Below are 17477 nucleotides of genomic sequence, written 5' to 3'. Positions count from 1 at the left end.
GTATATATTTGTATTAATTATTTTGTGAAAAAAAATTGTAGCCACTTTGAAACAAACGATTTTTTTGGTGTAAATGGAAGATTCGAGGGTCTCCACTAGGACTCTAAACAAGGCGTTAATAGAATCTATCGGGGCTGAAGAAAATAAACATGCTCCAGTTGAGGCTCTAGCACAATTCCTAAAGTAGCAAGGCAGCAAAAAACACGAGCCCCATCTCCCAGTGATTGAAAATCGTGACCTCTTTCTAAGGATGGACAAGGCAATGAATTTTTTCCTCTCCCACTCACACTAGAGATTTCGCTCATCCAGTGCCTCCTCGCACCAATGTATCCACACTGCAGCGTCGGAGCTCCTCCGCATCACCTTTAGTAGCTTCGAACGTCATGGCCCGCCACCGCTCCTCACCGCAGAGGATTTCACCAATGAAACCTCATAAGTAGCATTCTTCTCATAAGTATGAAGAGAACCTAATATGATTTACATAATGGGAGAAAATTGTTAAGAGTTGCAGTATATCTTCTTGATTTTTCTCACCCCTTTTTGCACAATTAAGTACCACTGGAAACTCAAAATTCATGTGTCCTCTGTACAACATTGAAAAACATGTTGGAGAGTGGGAGATGTTAGCAATGTATGGGCTACATGACAAACTTTGACAAACCATGTTGCATTCTCCTCTCCTGTACAATTCATGAACCATTGTAGTTTTGTTGTCTTGTTCTATTGTCGTTGTGAACCCCTCTAGCAATTAGCTAGTAATGTTCACTCTACAATCTCATAACTTACCACACTATTTGTTGACGTCGAGAATCGTCGTAGAGTATCCCTCTTTTTTCTCGACATCTACCACTTCACCTTGTTCATCCATCTCCATACCTGAGAAGTCTTTATTCTTGTAGGCTTCTTGACGATCGGCATTCACATTGATTTAATGGTTGTGCTTTATATAGCGCAATCACATTCATGTAATCGCGCAACAAACCACACAATTTTCATCAACATAGATCCTTACATGACCTCTATATCTAAAAAGTCTTGTATACATAGGCTTCTTGACGATCGGCTTTCACATTGGTTTAACGGTTGTGTCCTATGTAGCGGCAATCACACCCATGCAATTGCGCGGGAAACCACACAGTTTTCATCAACAAAAAGCATTGCATGACCTCCATGCTGAAGAAGTCTTGTATACATAGGCTTCTTGACGATCGCATTCACATTGATCTAACGGTTGTGCCCTACATAACGCCAGTCACACCCATGCAATTGCGCGGGAAACCACACAGTTTTCAGCAACGGAAAATCCTTAAATCCTAAAAGGGCCCTCCAGGAGAACTCAATTATGGAAGGAAATAAATAGTTGGCTGAATTAATTTTCAGCCATCCCACAAAAAAAAATTAATTTTCAGCCAAAGAAAACAACGCCTTCCCCCCTAAAAAAAATTAAAAAAATCGGCTGCTCCGCCAATAGGCGAACGAAATCGGCAACAACGAGCACACGCAGCCGCGTCCCGACGCGCTGCATCTCCAGCAGGCATCACGTTTGACACGTTCCCGTCGCTCTTAAATACCCCGCCGCGAGTGACATCCCGCTATAGCTAATCCCCGGCCGTCCCATCTCCTCTCACACAGGCGGCGCGCCGGCCGCCGCAGGGAGGAGGATAGGAGGACGGTGAGTTTGGATCGGTTCATGGGGAGAGCGCCGTGCTGCGAGAAGGACGGTCTGAAGCGGGGCGCGTGGAGCCCCGAGGAGGACCAGCGGCTGGCCGACTACATCGCTCGGCATGGCCACCCCAACTGGCGCGCCCTCCCCAAGCACGCAGGTGAGTTCCGCATCTTGCTGACGGCGAAGACGGATTCCCTCTTGGGGTCGGTGATTACCGCCGATTACTATCATTGTTGGTGTTGCTGCAGGGCTTCTGCGGTGCGGGAAGAGCTGTCGCCTGCGGTGGGTCAACTACCTCAGCCCGGACATCAAGCGGGGCAACTTCACCGCCGACGAGGAGGACCTCATCATCCGCCTCCATCAGACCCTCGGCAACAGGTTGAATAATCTCTTTTTTTTCATTTTTATCCTTTTTGCGAAAAAAATCATTTTTATCTACATAATAAAACCGTGAAATATCATTACCTTTTTTGAGAAAAATGAAATATTATTAATTGTACTCCATACATTGCCTTCATGGTTATCCAATTTGGGTCATTCCTAGTAGACCTGAGCCAGCCTAGAAATTGCTATAAACATTTAACTGTCTTGCCAGCCTACAACTTGTTGTGGGCCTAGTCAGTAAAAGATGCATCATCTTTCTGAAATTTCAGGTACGGTCCTATCATTTGATTGGTGACGGCCATAGCCTCATCGGAGCAATACTCCAAAGAAGACAAAAGCGTTCACGATTACTTTAAAACTCAACTTAAGATCAATCTTTTTTTCTCAAAGCCCCCACATGCAAGTAAACCAATCCAAAGCTCGAAAGCCGCCATAGATTCCATCTCGTTTGGCCTTTAACGGTGGCCAGTGGAGTGGCTGATGCATATCAACACCGGTGTATTTTCATATAGATGCAGCAGCGGCAGCGGCAGCGGCAGCACCATCTCCCGGCCACCACTTCTGCTGGACCACACTCTGTCCAAGAGTCCAGGCTACTCCTGAGCCCCTCCATTAATCCTTATTCAATCGCACATGATCGATCAGTACCCCAGTTGCTGAATTCAAGAGCATTTGTAAATTACATGTAGGAGGAGGAGAAGTTGTGCTTCAGATTAAACCATCTCTACGCTTTTCGAAAGGAAAAAAAAACATCTCCGCGCTGTGCATTGGGAATCAAATCTTTGAAGTATCTGAGGCTTGCATGCAGTTGATGAAGATTTTTTAAACAGTTGCAGCTCTGAATTTTAATTTTTTTCAACAGGTGGTCCGTGATAGCTGCGCAGCTGCCCGGGCGCACTGACAACGAGATCAAGAACGTCTGGCACTCGCACCTCAAGAAGAGGCTGGAGGACGGCCTGAAGCCAGCCGCCGATCACGACGCCGGCGGCAGTGGCCGGCAGAAGTCACGCAAGCAGGCCAAGGCTAGGAGCGCCACCGTCGACGCTCGTAAGCGGCAGACGTCGCCGCAGGGGCAGTCGAGCAGCAGCTTGACGTGCTCCACGGTGACCGAGTCGGCGGCGGCGGTGTCATCCTCGCCGAGCGATAACGCCACCATCACAGGAGCGAGCCACGGCCACCAGCTCGTGAAAGAGGACACCTCCAGCTCGGAGGCGGTCACTGACAACAGCTTCTTGTCTTCAACAGACGTGACGGGAATGATAGACCTCGGTGCCACGGACGAGGATCTGAGCCTGGCGATGAGCTCATCATCGAACTGGAGCGATGACCAGGACTTCTGGATCAAGATGCTGCAGGAGGGCGGAGACATAATAGACTTGCCAGAGTTGTAACAGTTGGAAATTAAGCTTGATTAGCTACAGTACTGTGGTTTTTTCTCCTCTTTTTACCTCCCTTCTTCGGGTGAGAAATTGAGGCGCCTTCACCTTCTTGACGAGGGAAACAGAATCAATACCAGTCGGCAGTCGCAACCATTTTTTTTATCTACCATAAGAATAAATCAGATGCAGCGGTATTACCCACAACTATTTGCCAATTCTTGCCTTTCTGCACTAGTTAACTAGTACTCCCTCCATCCGAAAATACTTGTCATCAAAATGAATAAAAAGATATGTATGTAGAACTAAAATACATCTAGATACATCCTCTTTTATCCATTTTAATGACAAGTATTTTCGGACGGAGAAAGTACTACCTCAGTCCTCCTTTATTAGTCTCCTCATATTTTAGTCAGATTTTGATCATGATTTTAAGTACTCCCTCCGTTCACTTTTGTACGACGTTTTAGACATTAGAGGGAGTAATAAACATAAGTTATATGTAACAAAAATAATATTATTGAATCCAACATTGGTAGTCAAAGCATTGGGTAACCTCCTAGTGAAATGCGTCTACACTCGCATCACTTGGCATGAAATCGTCTCGTGGTGCCGGATTGCCCCCCTCCCCCCCCCCCCCCCCCCCCCCGATGGAGCGACAGGCTTCTTCGACTGGCTCGCGGCTACAATGGAGGCACTACCCCCTTCTGCGATCAAGGGCATAGATTCTTTCGCCATCCTCACCGCCTGGTGCCTTTGAAGGCATCGCAACGCGATCATCTTTGAAAACTTAAATCCCTCCATCCCCCTGCTTGTGAGGACGATCAAAGATGAGGCATGCTACTGGGCGAACGTGGGCGTCGCCGGCTTATCTACCTTTCTCCATGTAACCTAGTGTTCATGTACTGGGGCTGAGCAACACTTCCTCTGCTCGTTGCGTTTCTCTGTTGCATCTCTCAGTGTACGTAGTGTGAGATTTGCCAAGTACTTGTATTTCTACCCCCACCCCCCACATCAATAAAATTATACGCATCCAATGCGTATTCGTGAAAAGAAAAACAATGGTAGTCAAACATATGGTCAAATTTTGGCACAAAACACAATGAAAATTAACAAACCGAGACGAAGGTAGTATGGGTTACTATGCAAAATTAAGTGCACTTTATATGGGTACAAAAACTTGAACAACACATAAAATAAACATTGTTATCATAAGATTGAATGCAAGCTGGATGCACTTGGATGTATATTTTACATGGCAAAAATGCTTCACATGGGTGCAGCACGAGTCCTTGCGCCTGGAGCGTTGCGACAACCCTAAACGATGTTGACATCAGATTTGGCATGACAACAATCTTAATTAATATGACCTCAAATAGTGAAGTGTTCAATGTTAAAGTTATTCGTGTCGTCGAAACGAACGACTTAGATTGTTGGGTCATCTTCATCTGAAATTCTAATGCAACCTCGGGATCAAAGTAATACACCGCTATTGGTAAAACTCGAGATGGCCGCTACGCCTTCTTTGTTGAAGGTGGCCTGCTTGGCTTCATCGGCATCCTTGACGCCTTCCTCCACAACGACAAAGATGCCCCGCTGAGTTAGAGGATGGTCAGGACAGCATCCAGGGCTAACAATGGTGGCCCCTGATGTAGCACTATTGTCAAATCCTATCTTAGCATGTACCCCTTAAGTTTTACTCACCATCATTTTGTACTAGCATGTCTCCTTTCTATCCTCGCCACCCTTTTAAAATGTAGTCGTCCGCCTCTGTAGTCCACCATCCCTAGCAAAGTGTTGCCTCTGTATCAACAACTTTTGTCATAATGCACCCCTCATTTTCATGTAACCATGTGCAATCAATGAATGTCCGAGTTTGTTAGAAAACCAAAAAACAAATAGACAAAAAAGCAAACCAGAAAACAACCAAAACTTGCATGTAAATAAAATCAAGGACAGGGACTTGCATAAAATGCTAGAACTACTAAAAACTCTATGCAATCAGTATTGATTCACACCAACCATTCAATTCTCTGGCATTAAATAAACAGCTCCATCTAGGCTTGCCGACGGGCGTGGCATGCAGCCGCCCCTTTGCCAGCCAATAACTCTAAGATCATATCTTAGATTTTCTCTTAAATGTAGCCTGAATATATAACAAAACAAACTCTCACAACCATGTGAATAATGCCCATAAATTATTTATGACAATCCAAAAAAAGTCCATAATCTCGTAAATTGTATCAATGTCCAAAATCCCTAATTTACCAATTATGGTAATCCAAAAAATTATATACATTAGTTTTTCCTCATACATCGTTTCAATGTCAACAATCCCTACTTCAAAAAGAACATACAAAGTTACTAAAGTCGAAACTTTGTCTAGAGGATTCAGATTCAACCTGGAGGAGTTGGTCGTTGGTGGTGCGATGCGAAGAAATAGAGTCATTGGAGGAGTTGGCCATCGAGGAGTTGGACTCGGGCAGCAAAGAGACAGACTCGGACAACGTAGACGTGGGAAGTCAGGAGTCGGACTTGGCTATGGAGGACTGGAGCTAAGGCATGGGGGACTCTAACTTGAGCACATGACTTGTAATCGGCCATTGAGGATCTGGACTCGGGCCTGGGGGGTACTCAGTTATGGGCAGAAACCTCGAACTCGGGCATGGAGACCTCAGCCTCGGCCATTGAGGACTACTACTTGTGATAGGTGTTGGAATTTTCTTGAAGAGGAAGGGTGATTTAGTATAGTGGCAGAAAATATTTCCCCCAGTTAAGAACCAAGTTTTATCGAACCAATAGGAGATTCACGCAAACAAAGGTCGACAATACCTGCCCACAAACAAACAAATACTTGCATCCAATGCAGGCAAGAGGGTTGTCAATCCCCCTGTACTCATTAATTGCAAGGAGTATAATAAATTGTAGCAAAGTGTTTAGGGTTTTAGTAATATGAGGTGAATGGACCCGAGGGCCATAGCTTTCACTAGAGGCATCTCTATCAAGAACATAGCAATGGTGGGTACACAAATTACTGTTGGACAATTGATATAAAAGCGCATAGTTATGATGTTATTCATGCCATGATCAGTACATTGGCATTACGTCCGTGACAAGTAGACCGACATCCATCTGGATCTACTAATCTCCACTCCTTGACCTCTATCCATCATGCATCTGAAGGTATTAAGTTCATAACAAACTGAGTAATGCTTGCAGCATGATGACTTAATGTAGAAAATAATACCAATCAATATGATCGAACCCCGTCGGTTTACCTTTAGTAACAACAACACAAAATATGTGCCTCATTACCCCTTCTGTCATGAGGTGAGGGCACTGCAAGATTGAACGTGCCACAAAGCACTACTCCAACTAAAGATAAATCAATCTAGTTGGCTAAACTAAACATATAGATCAGAGATAAATACAAAGCTATAACAATCACACATAATAAAGTTCAGAAATAACTCAATTACTTTCAATGAACAATCTGATCATAAACCCACAATTCATTGGATCCCAACAAACGCACCACAAAAGATTACATCATATTGATCTTCGAAGAGAACATTGTATTGAAGATCAAAGAGAGAGAGAGAGAGAGAGAGAGTCATCTAGCTACTGCTATGGACCCGTAAGTCATGTGAGGAACTACTCATGCATCATCGGAGTGGCAGTAAGGTCGATGTAGAGGCCCTCCATGATCGATTCCCCCTATCGTAGAATACCAGCGGTGGCCTCCAGATGGGATCGGGGAAGAAAAGAGACTTGTGATGGTGGTATAATTATTTCGGGTCTTGCTCTGGGGTTTCGAAATATTTGCAAATTTATAGCGCTGGAATTAGGTCAGATGGAGCCACAAGAGGCCCACAAGGGGAACGATGCACCTACCCCCTGGGTGCACTGTGCCACCTTGTCGTCTGATACGTCTCCAACGTATCTATAATTTTTGATTGCTCGATGCTATATTATCTACTGTTTTGGATGTTTATGGGCTTTATTATACACTTTTTATCATTTTTTGGGACTAACCTATTACCCCAGAGCCCAGTGCCAGTTTTTGTTTTTACCTTGTTTTAGAATATCGCAGAAAAGGAAAACCAAACGGAGTCCAATTGACCTGAACCTTCACGGAACTTATTTTTGGATCAGAAGAAGCCCAGAAGACTTGGAGTGCACGTCAGGGGATCTACGAGGAGGCCACGAGGTAGGGGGGCGCGCCCACCCCCTGGGCGCGCCCTCCACCCTCGTGGGCCCCTTGTGGCCCCCTGACATACTCTTCCGCCTATATATCTCCATATACCCTAAAACATCCGAGAGCACAATAGATTGGGAGTTCCGCCGCCAGAAGCCTCCGTAGCCACCGAAAACCAATCTAGACCCGTTCCGGCACCCTGCCGGAAGGGGAATCCCTCTCCGGTGGTCATCTTCATCATCCCGGTGCTCTCCATGACGAGGAGGGAGTAGTTCTCCCTCGGGGCTGAGGGTATGTACTAGTAGTTATGTGTTTGATCTCTCTCTCTCTCTCTCTCGTGTTCTTGAGGTGATACGATCTTGATGTATCGCGAGCTTTGCTATTATATTTGGATCCTATGATGTTTTCTCCCCCCTCTGCTCTCTTCTAATGGATTGAGTTTCCCCTTTGAAGTTATCTTATCGGATTGAGTCTTTAAAGATTTGAGAACACTTGATGTATGTCTTGCCGTGGATATCTGTGGTGACAATGGGATATCACGTGATTCACTTGATGTATGTTTTGGTGATCAACTTGCGGGTTCCGCCCATGAACCTATGCATAGGGGTTGGCACACGTTTTCGTCGTGATTCTCCGGTAGAAACTTTGGGGCACTCTTTAAGGTTCTATGTGTTGGTTGAATAGATGAATCTGAGATTGTGTGATGCATATCGTATAATCATACCCACGGATACTCGAGGTGACATTAGAGTATCTAGGTGACATTAGGGTTTTGGTTGATTTGTGTCTTAAGGTGTTATTCTAGTATGAACTCTAGGGCTGTTTGTGACACTTATAGGAATAGCCCAACAGATTGATTGGAAAGAATAACTTTGAGGTGGTTTCGTACCCTACCATAATCTCTTCGTTTGTTCTCTGCTATTAGTGACTTTGGAGTGACTCTTTGTTGCATGTTGAGGGATAGTCATGTGATCCAATTATGTTAGTATTGTTGATGGAACTTGCACTAGTGAAAGTATGAACCCTAGGCCTTATTTCCTATCATTGCAATACCGTTTACGCTCTCTTTTATCATTCATTACCTTGCTGTTTTTATAATTTCAGATTACAAATACCTTTATCTACCATCCATATACCACTTGTATCACCATCTCTTCGCCGAACTAGTGCACCTATACAATTTACCATTGTATTGGGTGAGTTGGGGACACAAGAGACTCTTTGTTATTTGGTTGCAAGGTTGCTTGAGAGAGACCATCTTCATCCTACGCCTCCTACGGATTGATAAACCTTAGGTCATCCACTTGAGGAAAATTTGCTACTGTCCTACAAACCTCTACACTTGGAGGCCCAACAATGTCTACAAGAAGAAGGTTGTGTAGTAGACATCAAGCTCTTTTCTGGCGCCATTGCCGGGGAGGTTAGTGCTTGAAGGTATATCTTTAGATCTTGCAATTGAATCTTTTTGTTTCTTGTTTTAGCACTAGTTTAGTTTATAAAAGAAAACTATAAAAAATGGAATTGAGTTTACCTCATACGCTTCATCTTTTTAATATCTTTCGTGAGTATGATGGAAAGGAAAATTGTGCTCAAATACTAGAAGAATAATTACATAGAATGCTTGGCATAAAATATGTGAATGATGAGCATGATTGCAATGTTGTTAGTATGAATTCTTTGAATATCCATGATACTAATGATGATTGCACTAGTGATGATGAAAATGTCTCCTATAAACATGTCAATTTTTGTGGAGTGCATTGGGTTTGTAAGTACACACCAAATAGGGAAGATAAACATTGCAAGAGGCATAAGTACTTAGAAACTAAATTGTTGCAAGAAAGGCTAGAAGATTGTGCTGAAAATTTAAATTTTCTGGGCCGTACTTGTGGACTTTGCAATGAACAAGGTCATTTAGCTATCCGATGCAAATTGTTTCATGATCTAATCGTGTCCAAAAATTGTGATGACTTGATTTCCCTTGCACATTATAATGAACTTAGTTTGCTTATGGGCTACGAAGAAATGAAACGTATAACTAACTATCTTCCAGAATTTGCCCGTTATAAACTTCTTGGATTTGATCTAGAGGAAATTTATATGTATTGTGCGGTGAATTGTATTGAAAATCCTTATATTGCCAATTACATAAAGAAAAGAAAACAAATAGAAGATGAAGATAATAGTAATGAAAGGGAAGAGACTTCCCAATACCCTCCTATTATTTCTTATGATGAATCAGGTAACGAGGAGGAGCCTCCTATTCGACCAATCTCATTAATAAGGAGCTCCAAAAAGAGGATTGAACCCACACATGATGTGGTGAAGAAGAAGAAGAAGAAAAAGGAAGAGAGGTGAAAAGATATCTCCCCCAAATAATGCTGCTCCCATTACTATTGTGCCTCATGAAAATATTTTTGGCACTTGCTTGGAAGAATATGATAACTGCTATACTATTGGTGCTATCCATACTATTAATGATGAGAGTGATTATGCTTATGATATGAAAAGGCCCAAGCTTGGGTATGCTATGTTTGATGAAGATGATGTTTTTGAGAATATATTTGCTGCAATTAATGTTTGTCCCAAGCTTGGGGATGCTGCGTTTGATGAAGATGATATTTTTAGTCTCCCAAGTTTTGATATGCAAATTTATAATGATGATAGCATACCTCCTACTTATGATGATTATTGTGATGATACTTATGCTATAAAAAGTAGTGATTATATTTATAAAACTTGTCATGATTATGATTACCCCTTTTCTGAACATTACTCTTTTAATGTGGAAACAATTTATAGTATTCGAGTCTCTTATGATACTCCCACTATTCTGAATGAGAAGAATTTTGCTTATGTGGAGAGTAATAAAATTTCTATTCTTGTAGATCATGAAAATAATGCTTTAGGTGATGGTTATATTGTTTAATTCATTCATGATGCTACTGAAAATTATTATGAGGGAGGAACATATGCTTGTAAGAATTGCAATAATATCAAGTTTCCTCTCTATGTGCTTAAAGTTTTGAAGTTATGCTTGTTTTGCCCTCCTATGCTAGTTGGTTATTGTTCCCACAAGTTGTTTTCTCACCAAATCCCTATGCATAGGAAGAGGGTTAGACTTAAATGTGCTAGTCATATTCTTCATGATGCTCTCTTTATGTTACAATTCTTATCCTTCATGTGAGCATCAGTGAAATCATCATGCCTAGCTAGGGGCGTTAAACGATAGCGCTTGTTGGGAGGCAACCCAACTTTATTTTTGTTCCTTGCTTTTTGCTCCTGTTTAGTAATAAATAATTCATCTAGCCTCTGTTTAGATGTAGTTGTATGCTTTGTGCCAAGTAGAACCTTTGGGAAGACTTGGGGAAAGTCTTGTTGATCATGTTGTAAGAAACAGAAACTTTAGTGCTCACGAGAATTGCTGCCATTTTTATTTGGAAAGTGATATTTAGTTAATTATTTTTGAAGATGATTAATATATAAATTACTCAGGTCCAGCAATTTATTTGAGAATTTTATGGGTTCCAGAAGTTTGCGTTAGTTACAGATTACTACAGACTGTTCTGTTTTTGACAGATTCTGTTTTTCGTGTGTTGTTTGCTTATTTTGATGAATCTATGGCTAGTAAAATAGTTTATAAACCATAGAGAAGTTGTAATACATTAGGTTTAACACCAATATAAATAAAGAATGAGTTCACTATAGTACCTTGAAGTGGTGTTTTGTTTTCTTTCGCTAACGGAGCTCACGAGTTTTCTGTTAAGTTTTGTGTTGTGAAGTTTTCAAGTTTTGGGTAAAGATTCGATGGACTATGGAATAAGGAGTGGCAAGAGCCTAAGATTGGGGATGCCCAAGGTACCCCAAGGTAATATTCAGGGATAGACAAGATCCTAAGCTTGGGGATGCCCCGGAAGGCATCCCCTCTTTCGTCTTCGTTCATCGGTAACTTTACTTGGAGCTATATTTTTATTTGCCACATGATATGTGTTTTTCTTGGAGCGTCAATTTATTTTGTTAGGATTTTCTTGCTGTTATTTAGAACAATGTTTTGCATCTTTTATTTCAATAAAAGTGTCATTGATAGCCTTTACTATGCCTATTTTAGAAGTCCACATGTTGCTGTTTGAAAACAGAAAGTTTACCGCTGTTGCAATAATTCCCTAGAAAAGTAAGAATGTGATAAAATGTTGAAACCTTTTGCATATTAAGATCTGATAAATTTAATACAGTTGGAATTTTCTTTCATAATTTTTGGAGCTAGGGAAGTATGGATCTTGCTGCACTCTTTACAGACTGTCCTGTTTAGGCAGATTGCTGTTATGTTTGCATTGTTTGCATATGTTTGCGTCTTTAATGATTCTATTTGAGGATAGGACTATTAAATATGCAGAGGAATTTAGTATGAAATGTTTAATAATGATTTTAGTGATTTGCTACAGTAGAGTATGATAAGGTTTTTGCAATGGTTTATACTAACTTATCTCACGAGTCCTTGTTGAGTTTTGTGTGGATGAAGCTTTTGAGATTTAGGGAGACCGTGATATGAGAGGAATTAAGGAGACACCAAAGCTCAATCTTGGGGATGCCCAAGGCATCCCAAGATAATATTTCAAGAAGTCTCAAGCATCTAAGCTTGGGGACGCCCCGGTTGGCATCCCACCTTTCTTCTTCAACAACTATCGGTTAGTATCGGTTGATCCTAAGTTTTTGCTTCTTCACATGATGTTTGCTATTCTTAGATGCCATTTTATTTTGTTTTGCTTGATGTTTGAATAAATTATCAAGACCTGAAATTCTTAAATGTTATAGAGTCTTCACATAGTTGCATAATTATTCGACTACTCATTGATCTTCACTTATATCTTTCGGAGTAGTTTGTCATTTGCTCTAGTACTTCACTTATATCTTTTTAGAGCACGGTGGTGGTTTTATTTTGTAGAAATAGATGAACTCTTATGATTCACTTAGATTATTTTTAGAGTCCTAAATAGCATGGTAATTTTCTTAAATAATCCTAATATGCTAGGTATTCAAGATTAGTAAAAACTTTCTTATGAGTGTTTTGAATACTAAGAGAAGTTTGATGCTTGACGATTGTTTTGAGATATGGAGGTAATAATATCAAAGTCGTGCTAGTTCAGTAGTTGTGAAATTGATAAATACTTGTGTTGAAGTTTGCAAGTCCCGTAGCATGCACGTATGGTAAACTTTATGTAACAAATTTGAAACATGAGGTGTTATTTGACTGTCTTGCTTATGAGTGGCGGTCGGGGACGAGCGATGGTCTTTTCCTACCAATCTATCCCCCTAGGAGCATGCGCGTAGTGCCGAGGTTTTTGATGACTTTTAGATTTTTGCAATAAGTATGTGAGTTCTTTATGACTAATGTTGAGTCCATGGATTATACGCACTCTCACCCTTCCATCATTGCTAGCCTCTTCGGTACCGTGCATTGCCCTTTCTCACAATGAGAGTTTGTGCAAACTTCGCCGGTGCATCCAAACCCCGTGATATGATACGCTCTTTCACACACAAACCTCCTTATATCTTCCTCAAAACAGCCACCATACCTACCTATTATGGCATTTCCATAGCCATTCCAAGATATATTGCCATGCAACTTTCCACCATTCCATTTATTATGACACGCATCATCATTGTCATATTGCTTTGCATGATCATGTAGTTGACATCGTATTTTTGGCAAAGCCACCATTCATAATTCTTTCATACATGTCACTCATGCATCATTGCTATCCTGTTACACCGCTGGAGGCATTAATATAGTCATATCTTGTTCTAAGTATCAAGTTGTAATCATTGAGTTGTAAATAAATAGAAGTGTGATGATCATCATTTTCTAGAGCATTGTCCCAAGTGAGGAATAAAAAAAATAAAAAATAAAGGCCATAAAAAAGAAGGCCCAAAAAAAGAAAGAGAAAGGCCATAAAAAAGAGAGAAGGCCCAAAAAATGAGAGAAAAAGAGAGAAGGGACAATGCTACTATCCTTTGCCACACTTGTGCTTCAAAGTAGCACCATGATCTTCATGATAGAGAGTCTCTTGTTTTGTCACTTTCATATACTAGTGGGAAATTTTCATTATAGAACTTGGCTTGTATATTCCAACAATGGGCCTCCTCAAGTGCCCTAGGTCTTCGTGAGCAAGCAAGTTGGATGCACACCCACTTAGTTTCTTTTGTTGAACTTTCATACATTTATAGCTCTAGTGCATCCGTTGCATGGCAATCCCTGCTCCTTGCATTAACATCAATCGGTGGGCATCTCCATAGCCCATTGATTAGCCTCGTTGATGTGAGACTTTCTCCTTTTTGTCTTCTCCACATAACCCCCCTCATTATATTCTATTCCACCCATAGTGCTATGTCCATGGCTCGCGCTCATATATTGCGTGAAAGTTTATAGGTTTGAGATTACTAAAGTATGAAACAATTGCTTGGCTTGTCATTGGGGTTGTGCATGATGAGAGCATTCTTGTGTGACGAAAATGGAGCATGACTAAAATATATGATTTTGTAGGGATGAACTTTCTTTGGCCATGTTATTTTGAGAGGACATAATTGCTTAGTTATTATGCTTGAAGTATTATTATTTTTATGTCAATATGAACTTTTATCTTGAATCTTTCGGATCTGAATATTCATGCCACAATTAAGAAGAATTACATTAAAATTATGCCAAGTAGCACTCCGCATCAAAAATTCTGTTTTTATCATTTACCTACTCGAGGACGAGCAGGAATTAAGCTTGGGGATGCTGATACGTCTCCAACGTATCTATAATTTTTGATTGCTCCATGCTATATTATCTAATGTTTTGGATGTTTATGGGCTTTATTATACACTTTTGTATCATTTTTTGGGACTAACCTATTAACCCAAAGCCCAGTGCCAGTTTCTGTTTTACCTTGTTTTAGAATATCGCAGAAAAGGAAAACCAAACGGAGTTCAATTGACCTGAAACTTCATGGAACTTATTTTTGGATCAGAAGAAGCCCAGAAGACTTGGAGTGCACGCCAGGGGATCTACGAGGAGGCCACGAGGTAGGGGGGCGCGCCCACCCCCCTGGGCACGCCCTCCACCCTCGCGGGCCCCTCGTGGCCCCCCTGACGTACTTCTTCTGCCTATATATCTCCATATACCCTAAAAACATCCGAGAGCACAATAGATCGGGAGTTCCACCGCCAGAAGCCTCCGTAGCCACCGAAAACCAATCTAGACCCGTTCCGGCACCCTGCCGGAGGGGGAATCCCTCTCCGGCGGCCATCTTCATCATCCCGGTGCTCTCCATGACGAGGAGGGAGTAGTTCTCCCTCGGGGCTGAGGGTATGTACCGGTAGCTATGTGTTTCATCTCTCTCTCTCGTGTTCTTGAGGTGATATGATCTTGATGTATCGCGAGCTTTGCTATTATATTTGGATCCTATGATGTTTTCTCCCCCCTCTACTCTCTTCTAATGGATTGAGTTTCCCCTTTGAAGTTATCTTATCGGATTGAGTCTTTAAAGATTTGAGAACACTTGATGTATGTCTTGCCGTGGATATCTGTGGTGACAATGGGATATCACGTGATTCACTTGATGTATGTTTTGGTGATCAACTTGCGGGTTCCGCCCATGAACCAATGCATAGGGGTTGGCACACGTTTTCGTCGTGATTCTCCGGTAGAAACTTTGGGGCACTCTTTGAGGTTCTATGTGTTGGTTGAATAGATGAATCTGAGATTGTGTGATGCATATCGTATAATCATACCCACGGATACTCGAGGTGACATTAGAGTATCTAGGTGACATTAGGGTTTTGGTTGATTTGTGTCTTAAGGTGTTATTCTAGGACGAACTCTAGGGATGTTTGTGACACTTATAGGAATAGCCCAACAGATTGATTGGAAAGAATAACTTTGAGGTGGTTTCGTACCCTACCATAATCTCTTCGTTTGTTCTCTGCTATTAGTGACTTTGGAGTGACTCTTTGTTGCATGTTGAGGGATAGTCATGTGATCCAATTATGTTAGTATTGTTGAGGGAACTTGCACTAGTGAAAGTATGAACCCTAGGCCTTATTTCCTATCATTGCAATACCGTTTACACTCTCTTTTATCATTCATTACCTTGCTGTTTTTATAATTTCAGATTACAAATACCTTTATCTACCATCCATATACCACTTGTATCACCATCTCTTCGCCGAACTAGTGCACCTATACAATTTACCATTGTATTAGGTGAGTTGGGGACAAGAGACTCTTTGTTATTTGGTTGCAGGGTTGCTTGAGAGAGACCATCTTCATCCTACGCCTCCTACGGATTGATAAACCTTAGGTCATCCACTTGAGGGAAATTTGCTACTGTCCTACAAACCTCTGCACTTGGAGGCCCAACAACGTCTACAAGAAGAAGGTTGTGTAGTAGACATCATCGTCTCCTTGTCTGTCGTCTGGACTCCCCTGAAGCTTCAAGGGTCCCTCCTGGTCCAGGAAAAATAGTAAAAAAGTTTCGTTGCGTTTGGACTTCGTTTGGTAGGGATTTTCTGTAAAACCAAAAACATGCGGAAAATATCAACTGGAATTGGGCACTAGTGTTCATAGGTTAGTTCGCAAAATTGATATAAAATGGCACATAAAACATAAAATATTGGTAATATAATCATGGTTAAAAAAAGATTGATAATATAATAGCACTAAACAATAAAAAATATAGATACATTGGAGACGTATCAACATCCCCAAACTTCTTACTTGTCCACAGGTAGGTAAATGATAAAAATAGAATTTTTGATGTTGAATGCTACCAAACATGTTTTATAATGTAATCTCTTTACGGTATGAATATTGAGAAACATTGAAGTAATTAATATCAACATAATAATATCCATGAATACTAAAAAACAATCACTTCTCTTCAAAATATACGATGCTTAACGAATGATGTTCGTACTCATTGAATTATGTAGGCATGGCATGACTCCTTCTTCCTAACCTAAGTACAAATCATGAGCACCCTGGTGCCAAACCAAGCAATTGCATCATAGCTTTTCTCGCTTCAACATTTTCAACTTCTCTCAATATATGAGCGTGAGACATGGACTTAGCACTACCGGTGGAATAGAATATGTTGGTAGAGGGAAGACAACAAGTGGAGAAAGTCTCTGATACGTCCATTTTGCATCATGTTTTCCTACTAATATTTATATTGTTTTTGCGTCACTATTTCACTTTATGATGCAATTCTACCACCTTTCTCTCTTAATTTGCAAGATTTACATGGAGAGAGAAATTACCGGTAGCTGGAATTCTGGACCTAAAACAGCTACAACAGAGATACCTATTCTACAGAGCTCCAAATGACCTGAAACATCATGGAGATTTTTTATTGAATATATAAAAAATACTAGAGAAAAGAAATACCAAAGGGGACCACCAGTTGCCCATAAGTCAACAGGGCGTGATGAACCCTAGGGGCGTGCCCTGATGCCTTGTGGGGCCGCAGCTGGCCTCCGGTGCGCATCTTCTACTCTATGAAGGGTTTTAACCTAGAAAAAATAGGAGAAGGTTTTCGGGGTGAAGCGCCATAGTCTCGAGGCAGAACCTGGTCAGGAGCACTTTTGTTCTTCGGTGGAGCAGTTCTGCCGGGGATACTTCCCCCTGGGAGGGGGAAATCGAAGCCATCGACATCACTATCGGTGTCAAAACCGGCCGGTCTCGGGTAGGGGGTCCCGAACTATGCGTCTGAGGATCGAAGGTAACAGGAGGCAAGGGGACATGATGTTTACCCAGGTTCGGGCCCTCTTAATGGAGGTAATACCCTACTTCCTGCTTGATTAACTTTGATGA

The 17477-nt window shown here is 41.5% G+C and overlaps 1 protein-coding gene across 1 annotated transcript; it reads left to right on the top strand.

The window, feature by feature from the left end:
- Positions 1-1565: 1565 nt before the first annotated feature.
- LOC125507034 (transcription factor MYB4-like) lies at positions 1566-3630 on the top strand. The gene is made up of 3 exons (XM_048671734.1): positions 1566-1823; positions 1915-2044; positions 2913-3630. The coding sequence occupies exons 1-3, from the start codon at positions 1691-1693 to the stop codon at positions 3439-3441; spliced, it is 792 nt and encodes a 263-aa protein (XP_048527691.1). The 5' UTR covers positions 1566-1690; the 3' UTR covers positions 3442-3630.
- Positions 3631-17477: the final 13847 nt, after the last annotated feature.

Source organism: Triticum urartu, chromosome 1 (assembly GCF_003073215.2).
Source record: "Triticum urartu cultivar G1812 chromosome 1, Tu2.1, whole genome shotgun sequence".
Classification (NCBI taxonomy): Eukaryota; Viridiplantae; Streptophyta; class Magnoliopsida; order Poales; family Poaceae; genus Triticum; species Triticum urartu.
The sequence above is the reverse complement of the archived record's forward strand: the minus strand, read 5'-3'. Positions and strand labels throughout refer to the sequence as shown.